This window comes from Hemicordylus capensis, chromosome 11 (assembly GCF_027244095.1).
Source record: "Hemicordylus capensis ecotype Gifberg chromosome 11, rHemCap1.1.pri, whole genome shotgun sequence".
In the NCBI taxonomy this organism is placed as follows: Eukaryota; Metazoa; Chordata; class Lepidosauria; order Squamata; family Cordylidae; genus Hemicordylus; species Hemicordylus capensis.
Genome location: NC_069667.1, coordinates 23671317 through 23682768, shown reverse-complemented (window position 1 = coordinate 23682768; position 11452 = coordinate 23671317). Strand labels below are relative to the sequence as shown.

Sequence of the window (11452 nt, the reverse complement as noted above, 5' to 3'; positions counted from 1 at the left end):
TTCTCAGCCCTATTTTGGAGATGCTGCCAGGGAGGGAATTGCAAACCTTCTGCTCTTCCCAGAGCAGCTCCATCCCGAGGAGGAATATCTTACAGTGTGCACATGCAGTCTCCCTTTCATATGCAACCAGGGTGGACCCTGCTTAGTTAAGGTAATGCTTGCTACCACAAGACCAGCTCTCTGCTTGAGAACCTCTGCTACAGCTGTAACGAACTATATTCACCAAAATAGATTAATATATCAAGCGGGTAAACATTCAAAACCCACAACATAAAACACAGAGAGGCAAGTGCAGCTTCAGTGCTCTTGCTGCTGACTGTTTGATAGCTGGAATACAAGTAGCTAAAGCCCCTTTCCAAAGCCTGGATCAAGGAACTGATTGATTAAGTGCCCTCAAGTCGGTGTCAACTCTTCGCGACCACATAGATAGATTCTTTCCAGGATGATCTGTCTTCAATGCTTATTATTTATTCATTTATTTATATTTTATTGTCAAATTTATATACCGCCTTTCATTAAAACAATCCCAAGGCGGTTCACAGAAAAATTAGAACAAGACTCTAAAAATACACAATTAAAATATTAAGCTAAAATATAAAAAACATGAATCTGACTAAAGATTTAAAATCCAAGCATAATCCTTCAACATGGCCTTTGAGGTGTCTCAGGGGTGCATTCATGGCTGTCCTAATCGAGTCCACCCACCTTGCTGCTGGTCGTCCTCTTCTTCTCTTTCCTTCCACTTTCCCCAGCATGATGGACTTCTCAAGGGAGCTGGTTCTTCTTGGCATAATGTATAAAGTATGATAGTCTGAGCCTGGTCATTTGTGCCTCGAGTTGAGATTCTGGATGAGATCTGTTCTATGAATGATCCATTTGTTTCTTTTCCTGGCTGTCCATCATGCTGTCCTCAAAAGTCTTCTCCAGCACCCAAGTTCAAAAGCGCCAAATTACCTCTTTCCACCCTACTTCTTCAAAGTCCAGCTTTCGCATCCATAGAGTGTCAAGAGGGGGGAACCATCAAAGAATGGACTAACCCCCAAACACCACAATTAGTAGTTCTCTAGTCTAGCAGACCCTGCCGGGCGAACAGGTGTGGGCGAGCCCTTCGCCTCCACCACCGCCCACACTGCAGGGGGCGCTGTGGCGCAAGGGGAGGAGCGCCTCTTTCCCGGCGCAAGGCCTCTCTCGTCATCATCGCCCGAGGAACCGGAAGCGGCGCTCTCAGCTTCCGGTCGCCCGGGTGCAAAAGGAGGGAGGCGGATCATCAGGTGCCGGCGGCGGCGGCGGCTTCTTTCCTCTCCTCATGGCGGGCGGCTGAGCCTGGTCCCCTCCCCGTCCGGTGGGCGCAGGCCCCGCCATGGCCGGCGAGGAGGCGCAGGAGAAGTTCTTGGCCCCCCACGAGCCCGGCGCCCTCTTCTCGCCGCCCCCCCGCGTGCTGGGCAGCCTCGGCCTGGGCGACGAGGGCCCCGCCTGCCTGGACGTCAGCGACTTCGGCTGCCACCTCTCCTCCTGCCACCGCACGGACCCGCTGCGCCGCCTGCACGCCCACAGGTAGGGCCGCCGGCGGGGGTGGGGGGGAGCGAGCTCGGCTGCTCCCCCCCCTCCCACCCCCAGGCTGTGCAAGCGCCCAGTGTAGCCCCCCCAGCCCTGTGAGCAGCACTTCCCCCCCAGCTGCGCAAGAGCCCAGTGTAGCTTCTCCAGCTTGTGAGCATCACTCCCCCCCAGCTCTGCAAGCGTTTAGTGTAGCCCCCCCTCGCGAGACCCCCAGCCTGTGAGCAGCACCTCCCCCCGCCAGCTGTGCAAGAGCCCAGTGCTGCTCACAGGCCGGGCAGGGGTGGGGGGCTACACTGGGCACTTACACAGCTGGGGGGAGGTGCTGCTCCCCCCCAGCACCTAACAGGCTGGGGATTGAGAGGGGCTATACTGGGTGCTTGTACAGTTGGGGGAGATGCCACTCACAGGCTGGGGGTGGGGTGGGCGGCTGCATCTTCTCTAGCTGTGCAAGTGCCCAGTGTAGCCCCATGACTTGCGTTCTATTTTACCTTAATATTTTAAAAGTAAATAAAATAAATAAAATTCTGTGACACACACACACATACACAGAGGCATTTCCTAATCAAAAAAGAAAAACAGCAGAGGGCAGGAGGAATGGGGGTTAATAGAGAACTTGAGAGAAAGAAGAGCACCTGCCTTGTAGTAGCAAGCAGGAATGGCCCCTTTTGTGAAACTGATTCCACCCTGGCTTGCATTTGAATGGGAGACTCCATGTATGAGCACTGGAAGATATTCCCCCTTCGGGGATGGGGCTCCTCTGGGAAGAACGCCTGCCTGCTTGCATGCAGAAAGTTCCCAAGTTCCCTCCCTGGCCTCTCATAGGGCTGAGACTGAGATTCCTGCCTGCAACCTTGGAGAAGCCGCTGCCAGTCTGGGTAGACAATACTGAGCTAGATGGACCAATGGCCTGACTCGGTACATGGCAGCTTCCTCTGTTCCTAGACAGAAAGGGAGGAGGGATTCAAGGGAAGTTTCTCAGCCTCAACTGCCTTGTTAGGCTTCTTGTGAGGTCAGAGCAGCCCAAACCCCACCCCACCCCGAAGCTTACTAGTAGACCTTGAGTCAGCCTTGGCTCAGGGTTCAGAAGCTAAAAGGGTGAGGGATAGTCATGTAAGCTGCCCTAAACTCTTTGGAAGAGGGGTGGGGTGAGTGAAAACACATGACTCATAAGAGACTGAGCTAGATGCTTAGCAGTTATGTAAGGCTTAAGAGAGTTCAGAACACCTTGCTTAAATCACTGTAACGCTTAACCCAACCCTATAAGGTTACTATTAGTATTAATTGCTATTAGTCCTCTGTTGCCGTGGGAAGATTGAGGCAGAAGACAGCTGGCTTTGTATGGGTTTATTGCTCCTACGACTACAATAGCACTTACATTTATTGTTACATGCACTTACAATAGCACTTTTACATTTACAATCTGCATACTTATCTGGCAGGGGAGACACCATGATCATGATGACCACAATCTGCAATAAAAGTTTTTGAAGTGGTTTACGTAGAAAAATAAATGATGGTCACCTCCCTGTCCCAAAAGGGCTCACAGTCTAAAAAAAACACAAAAGCAACATTAGTAGAGAGAGGCTGTACTGGGATTGGATAGGGCCAGTTGATCTCTCTGTTCTAAATAAGAGAATCTCCCACTTTAAAAGGTGCCCGTCTGCTCAATTAGCAAGAGAAACTTGCATTACTTTTAAAGTTTGTCTTGAAATTATTTATTATTCATTCATCCACACACCCCCTTACGTTTATATCCCGCTCTTCCTCTGAGGAGCTCAGAGTGGTGTACATGCTTATCATTATTCTCACAACCCTGTCAGGTAAGTTAGGCTGAGAGATATATGACTGGCCCAGAGCCACCCAGTGAGTTTCATGGTTGAATGGGGATTTGAACTCGGGTCTTCCTGGTCCTAGTCCAACCCTCCCACTATGCTATGTTGGCTCTATTATTATTCAAATGCAAATATCATCATTATAATATTTCTCTTGGTTTCAGTGCATTGGTGTGGGGGGGAGCGGGGAGGCAGGAGAGAGAGAGAGAAGCTTAGTGGGAGTGGTGGTTAGGGTAGTCACTCTATCTTTAACTCTCCCTGCTTCTAAAAGCTGCTTGGCAAATAGAAATTAAACAGGCGACGCTTTCCCACCCTTCTTCTCCCTTGCCAGAAAGTGCTGCCTTTTACATTTCTGTTTGCTAGGTTTGTGTTCAAGCTACAGAAGCAGGGCCAGGAGGAGAGGTGGCAACCCTAGTTGTGGGCTAGGCTTGGCAGCTGCTTTTCTGGCAGGAGTCCTGCACCTTTAGTCGTTGTACGGCAAGGATAAATTTAGCCGATGAAGCTTGCCCATTGTGTGTCCTTGGAATTTCGGCTGCATTTTTCAGTGGTGTTCGTGGTTGCGTGGCAAGCAGATCTTTTGTGCTGTGAATAATTGCACAGTGAGCAGAAATTCAAGAAGTGCAGGTTTTTTGTATCAAGGTGAAACCTGGACCTATTCTGTGCTTGTCTATCATGTTGGCACTGTAGATACAGTCTGTTAAGGAAGGGTAAAATATGGCAGCCTAAGGGAAATGGGAAAGTCTTGGTTTGTTTTCAATGGAATACCTTTATATCCTGCTTTTTTGTCCATTGGACCCACTGTAGTAGCTATGATACAGTACATACAGTATGTAAAATGATAATGGAAATAATAAGATACTAAAAAAAACCTTATCATTCTGCACTGCTGTTTTAACCAGGTCCCTGTTTACAACTACTGTAGTTGTCCTGCAGTCTTTGCCTATTAGTTCTTAGCTTAGCAGGCAAATATCATTGCTTAGGACTATTAAAGTTGGTTGTATAGCTCAGAAACTGGCTCCAGAATGTTCCTAATGCTCATTTCCAGCAGGAGGCCAGCATTACAACTTAAATTTTTTTTTGACAACTTGAATTTTAATCCAAGCTGGAGGCCTGCCTGTCATCTTTCCTTGAAGTTCTCTCCCACCCGCTTCCCTTTCTTCTTGCTCCAGTGGCACATCTCTCCCCTCTCCTCTGCAGTAGCTGGTGTGCTGTAACAGCTGTATGCCAGATTCAAGAAGCATTGGGAGTTGTAGTTTTCCTAGCACTATTGACCCATATGGACTGTGAAGGAAAAACTACAATTCCCAGGCATCAGGAAGGAGAGCGGGAACTTGCCATTCTCTTACTGCTGCTGCTGAAACAAGAAAGGTAGTGGGGGTGGCTGGGGGACTTTGGGGCAGGCAGCAGGTGGGGTGTTGAACATTGGTGGGGTGTGTTGCAGAAGGGAGCACATTCTGCCCCATTTCCAGTGACATCCTTGGGGGTGTGCAATGTTGGATGCTTCCAAAGGAAAGAGATTAAAGCTGATCATTCTGTTTTGCAGATGGAACTTGACTTCCTGTGGGACAAGCGTAGCCAGCTCAGAATGCAGCGAAGAACTCTTTTCTTCTGTCTCTGTCGGAGACCAGGATGACTGTTATTCTCTCCTGGATGATCAGGAGCTGACCTCTTTTGATTTCTTCCCGGAGGGTAGCGTCTGCAGTGATGTCTCTTCCTCTATTAGCACGTATTGGGACTGGTCAGACAGCGAGTTTGAATGGCAGGTAAAATATTCTAATACTTGGTGCGGGTGGGGAAGCTGGACTGAAAAGATGGTTTCCGAAAACAGAATTGGGCAACATTCCTCTTAATTTCTTATGTATAAAAGATCTGTAGTACTTGAAGTGGTAGATTTCATTGCTATATTCTGAAGCCTTAATCTGACTTTTTTGTGTGTGCATCTCTGTAAGTTGCCTGGCAGCGACATCGCCAGTGGAAGTGATGTGCTCTCCGACATAATACCGAGTATTCCAAGCTCTCCTTGCCTGCTTCCGAAAAAGAAAAACAAGCACAGGAATCTTGACGAACTCCCATGGAGTGCCATGACCAATGATGAACAGGTAAAACCTCTGTTACTTGTGAGACTTGCAGGAGACTGCAGATATGCTCATTGGTTTATGGAAGAGTTCAAGCTCTGATTTGTAGATGTGCTAGTACTTCCTTTAATTATGCAGGGAAAGCTGTTTTCTCAGTTTTGGCCCACGGCGTTGGATATATTGCATTGTGGTTGTCTGTGGACTTCAAAGCGGCCCTGAGGTTCTATATACAGTTTGACTGCTTATTAAGAATTATTTTAAATGTCGATACCCTGCCTTTCTGTCACTGGGTGCAGAAGACATAAAAGTATTTTTAAAAAATCAGTTAATCACAATATAGAAGCAGTATGGCCAAACACATCAAAAACTAAACCTGAGGATTAAAACAATTAATTGACACCACTCGGGGGGAAATGCACTAGGGAGAGGTTTTTACTTGCTGTGTGAGAGAGTGAATGGGATAGTGCTAGCCAAATTTATCCAGGAAAGGTTCTCCAAAAGCAGGGTGCCACAGTGGAGAAGTCCCTGTCTTCTTTCACCCCTTCCTTCGTTCCTTGGAGCAGGCCCTCCATTGATGACCTTGGTGGATATTGTTAGTAGCTTACCTTTATCTCTCTCTTAGGTTGAATACATAGAGTATCTGAGTCGTAAAGTCAGCACGGAGATGGGACTGCGAGAGCAGCTTGATATAATTAAAATCATTGACCCCATGGCGCAGATCTCGCCTACGGACAACGAGTTTATTATCGAGCTAAATTGCCTCACTGATGAAAAGCTGAAGCAGGTTGGTTAAATTTGCCAGAGGTTCTTTCAGCCACAATGTGTGTGGCTGTGGCCTGGGTTACTATGACTCTCACAGTTGTATTTTGAACAAGTTGAGAGTTCCAAATCCTGTTCAAAGGCTTGTAGCCCGTGTTGCAATAATCCAGCCTTCTAAAAACATAGCCACGAGTTTCTCAAGTGCTTGACCCGTCTCTCTCCTTTTGAACACTTAGGTCAGGAACTATATCAAGGAGCACGGCCCTCGGCAGCGGTCTGCGAGGGATAACTGGAAACGAAGCGGCTTCAGTTGTGGGAGCGCCAGTGGAGTGAGCGGCGCCAGCGCCAGCAGTAGCAGCGCCAGCATGGTCAGCTCAGCCAGTAGCAGCAGCGGTTCCAGCGTTGGCAACTCCGGTTCAAACTCCAGTGCCAACATGAGTCGGGCGCACAGCGACAGCAACGTATCAACAAGTGCCGCAGAGCGAATCCGGGATTCAAAAGTAACGTCGTCTTTATTGTGTCTCTTGCTTAATGGATGGATGTTGGGTTTTTTTGAGTGGTCATTCAGTTAAATTCAAGTACACTTAAATGTTGCAATAACTCAATGGATGTGATTCTGTTTAAGGAGACTTAGAATTTTATCCGACTTTATGATTTGCTTATGCAACATAAGAAACAGCCCTACACTGAATTGGACTAACTAGTCCATCTAGCTAAGTCTTGTCTCCTGGGGCTGGTAGTTAATGTAGGAAGCTGCCTTATACTGAGTCAGACCCTTGGTCCATCTAGCTCAGGATTGTCTACCCCAACTGGCAGCGGCTTCTCCCAAGCTTGCAGGCAGGAATCTCTCTCAGCCCTATATTCTACCAAAGACAACCACAGGGCTTTGTGGCCGCCAGGAGTCAACACCGACTCGAAGGCACACTTTACCTTTTACTCTGCCACTGAGCCACTGCTCTTCCAATTCCCACAACTTTTAATTCCCAAGGATCTCTGTTTTTGTTCTCCTAGCCCCTCTTGAAATGCATTGCACTCTCTATCACAGGAACGCAATAAAGCCAAAACTGGCCTCAGAAATAAACAAGTTAATGCAAGCTGCCCAGCCGCAGTTTCAGCAAGCCAGGATTTCTGGCTGTGTGATCAGAGGCGATAAGGTGGAAGAGGAGGAGGGCATCTGAAAACCTCCTGCTCTCCAGAGCTCATTCACGTAGCAGGAAACCATAATTTCCCATTACTAGCCCATAGTCAGTTTCACTAGCCTGTGGTTCTTGGGGCAACAGGAGGACTATAGCTTCCCAAGGAAAATAGTGGCTAGCTTCAGACAAAATGGAAAGAGGTTTACTGCTTAAGGTTTCTTTTTCATCAGGGCTTGTGCGGGGAGGGACGAGTCTCTGTGTCTGTCTGGGTGCTTCTAGAGCGTTCGAATTCTTGTTGCATGTAGCTGAAGATTAACAGCAGAGAGAAGCCAGAGAGCTACTATTTTTTTCAGTGTTGCTGTGAAAATCCTGCATTAAACATACACTGAACGAATACTCTGCAGAGACATGGTCTGACTCTCGGCATTCCTTTATTTTGACAGAAACGGTCGAAACAACGCAAACTTCAGCAGAAGGCTCTGCGCAAGCGGCAGCTGAAAGAGCAGCGGCAGGCTCGAAAAGAGAGACTGAGTGGCTTGTTCCTCAATGAAGAGGTGCTTTCTTTAAAAGTGACCGAGGAGGACCATGAAGGAGATGTGGATGTCTTGATGTGACAGGGGTGAATTTCTCAGTGTTCTTTGTAAGCCTTAAGCAATATTCTATTGTTTACATACACTTTTACCAAAATTTTGATTAGAGCTGGGATTAGCTATCCACTAGCCTATGTCACTCATCTATATATTTTTTTATAAAAATGGGTTGCATCCAGACGAACTCATGACAGTCCCAGTGAAATTAATGAGACTGAATTGGTGATGATTCACTTGTCTCACTTATCTCAACGGTGCTTAGTTATGACTGGCTAGTTCAAATGATGCTCATTTATTGCAAGTGGAGAGAGGTCAAGAAGAGTTCTTTTGTTTTTAAATCTAGGCTATTGCATTTTGTGTTCAGATTCCTAAAAGTTTGCATTTCCTTCAGTTCTTCTAAAATCTATAGGAGGTGTTGAGGCCATTACCTGGCCTCAAGACTGTTCTGTAAAAATAAAGACGAGAGTTAGTCTCTCTGTCTGCCACTGCAGTCATATTAAAGTTTGATGCTGTGTGAAATCTCTTTTTAGATTTCCTTTAAGGATCATTGTAACCTCACTTAGCACGAGGCCTGGGCAACGTGTGACCTACCATGCCAAATGCAGCCCACCTATGAAAGTTTGGTGGCCCACCAGAGCTCAATAAGCCTGTGTTTTTGTTTGGCTTCAGTATACAGAATTGGGAACAGAGGATAGCAGCAAGTGTCAGGCAGGCCATGGTACAGGGCAAGTGGCTACATTTGGTTGGGTGGTCACAAATTATGTGCACACAAACGGATTTCTTGTTATAATGCAATGAGACAATCTGCAGAAGGCAACTCCTAGTAGCAAAGATACTCCGCCCTCTGCCCCTGTATGCCTGTTTCTTTATCTTCCAAATCACTGTCACGTCATGTGCCTTATTTGAGACCTTCTTTAAAGTTATGGGGAGAAAACGGTAAAACTGAAATAAAACCGATCAAGAATCCCTAGTGTTCTCAAGTCCTTCCGTGAGAGTTCAGACATTTTTAGTCCTCTTAAGGCCCATCCAGCTAAATGTTTGCCACTGTCATTCTGTTAAAACTCAACTTTACACTGAAGGATTGGAGAGATTCATTCTGGCCTTGTGTTCAAATGCTTCCTGCAAAATCTGAGTGTAATACTAGTAGTTACATTGATCTTATTTGGTTAATATAGATGAAATGGTTTCTACAAGGCTGATATGGAAGTGTAATCTACAGAACACTTAAGCAGGTACATTTGAAGAACAGTTGCACACTTTAAATAGCATGCCCTCTCCATTGCTTAGATTCCAGAACTCGTGAATGTCTACCTCTTTTGCTTTGGGAGTGGATGATACTCAAAGTATCAATCACTTGAATATGCATAAATGTGTTAAATAATAACTAGATAACTTGGATTTTCTGTGTGATCCATAACTATTAAAGTATTTTCCTGTCCTTATTTGTGTTTAGAATCAGTATTCCATCCTCGTGATAATTCAGAGAGCCCTTCTCTTCAGGAGTAGGAGACTCATTTCAAAGTTCTTAACAGGTCATAGATGAAGTACTTTGGAACAAAAGTGGAAATACGTAGCAGCCTAAAATTCAGCATTATAATAAACTATTGATGTTTGCATCTGTCTCCTTCCTAGATCTAAACTACTGAATTGGATACATAACACCTTCCAATTGCTCTGATGCCCCTCCTCACTCAAGTAACCCTGCCATTGTTTAGAGTGTGTTATGCATTTTTTAGGCACTCCTCTGTCAAACTGAAAGTGCTGGTCCCCCAGTGAATGTCCATTCTGAGTTAAACTAGTGTTATATATCCAAAATGGATGGCTTTTGGTGAACTGCCATCTTTGAGGCAATGTACTTGTTTATTCTGTAGTGGAAACCTTTTGAAGTTAGCAAGTAAAAAAAAAAAAAGCCTCCTGCTAACCCTCCATGTGTTTTTGTCTTGAGTTCTGTAAAAGCTGTGGAAGTATTTAACATACCCAGTATCAGTAAGCAGACAATTTACTTCCTAGGAAATTATTTCTCTTAACAAGGCTTAGAAAGAGCACTGAAAACTTGATCGGAAAAATTCCTGTTCTTGTACTCTGATTTAAACATAAGAGATCTCTTGTCTGACTTCACATTTTGCGTGTGTATATCTGTGTTTCCTCATCTGCTAGAAATGTTTCAGTACCTCTGTTTGATTGAAACAAAGCAGTAACAGTTTTGTAAAGCAGGACAAAGGATGCAACTCTCTGGTTTTGCACTAGATGCTTGCTTAAAAGGTTGTTAATCCCAGCATCTGATTTGATCTCTTGGTTCATGACACACTCTTTTTGTTTACATGCTATTCAAAACTGTGGAGAACTTCTTTTGCAAATGGCATAAAACTGTATATATGCATTTTTAAACCCTTTGAAGAGTGATGTACAATACTTGTAGAAACTCTTATAGTATATTAGCCAAATTCCTTATTAATGCTGACATCAAATGACCAGTCAGTGCTCATATTTCCCTCCCCTCCCCAGGTTTGATTCAGCAATAGTTGGCCGATGAACCTTTCACATACTAGCATGCTCCAACTCTTTTTGGCAGTCAAGTTTTCTAATGGGAAAGTATTTCTCGTGTCTATCATCTTGACACTCTACAAGTTGCCTCTTTTTATTGGATCAGTGGCTCTGTTTGCATTTACAGGTGATTTCAGATGATTATTTGGCCACGTGCATGCAGAATTGATGCTGTTATGGCCATTCATTAGCGTATAATTTTAGTCAGGATTAAGTCATGTATGTATGCTAGATTGGAATGCACGAGGGGAGGAAGGCTGAAGAAATGCCGTGGTTTTAATCATTTTGTAATACGGATTATTCGTGATGGCCAGTGATATTGGCACCCTGAGGAAATCTGCTTCATAACCAAAGCAAAGAGGATGTTTAACTTTGAAGAATATGCTTCAGAAGGTCTTAAATATATTTAAATCTGGACTATTTTTTCAAGGATTTCTGCTAAGGTGTATTGTGTGCTGAAATGCATTTGTATATACAACTGTTCACTGTACATTCTGTATCTACTTGCTACGACGTTTGTAGAAAACCTTTTCTTTGATGTTGTGAAGGATTTAACCAATAGATACAAAACACTGATGGGCAGGGTGAGGTGGGGGTGAGGACTCTCTTTTTCTTAAGTTCTTTAATTGTATTTGAAAATAGTCACATGAATATAATATGAGACAGCATTAAAAAATTATGACAACTAAATTTGTGAATTGTCCTCTTTGAAGGAGGCCTGTAGCTCATTGGATTAGGTCCCACATTTGGTCCCATAAGGAGAGAGTCCTTCTGGGTCAGACTGAAAGTCCATCTAGTGCAGCCTTCTGCTTCCCATACTGGTCAACCATATGTCTCCGGGAAGTTCACAAACAGGGTGTGAAGGCAAAAGTCCTTGTGTACTGTTGACACCCAGCAATTGGTGTTCAGAGGTTTCATTTAGCTGTCATGCTAACAAACAGTCAGTTGCCTCTTTTCTA

At 45.1% G+C, this 11452-nt stretch overlaps 1 protein-coding gene across 1 annotated transcript; it reads left to right on the top strand.

The window, feature by feature from the left end:
• The first annotated feature begins 1215 nt into the window (after positions 1 to 1215).
• FAM199X (family with sequence similarity 199, X-linked) lies at positions 1216 to 11183 on the top strand. Its single transcript, XM_053274262.1, has 6 exons — positions 1216 to 1554; positions 4933 to 5152; positions 5339 to 5488; positions 6087 to 6248; positions 6460 to 6723; positions 7803 to 11183. The coding sequence occupies exons 1-6, from the start codon at positions 1361 to 1363 to the stop codon at positions 7971 to 7973; spliced, it is 1161 nt and encodes a 386-aa protein (XP_053130237.1). The 5' UTR covers positions 1216 to 1360; the 3' UTR covers positions 7974 to 11183.
• The last annotated feature ends 269 nt before the right edge of the window (positions 11184 to 11452 follow it).

Coding starts and splice junctions, on each gene's coding strand:
- FAM199X (XM_053274262.1), top strand. CDS start 1,361: ATGGCCGGCGAGGAGGCGCAGGAGAAGTTCTTGGCCCCCCACGAGCCC. Junction 1,555..4,932: donor CGCCGCCTGCACGCCCACAG/GTAGGGCCGCCG, acceptor TCTGTTTTGCAG/ATGGAACTTGACTTCCTGTG. Junction 5,489..6,086: donor CCATGACCAATGATGAACAG/GTAAAACCTCTG, acceptor TCTCTCTCTTAG/GTTGAATACATAGAGTATCT.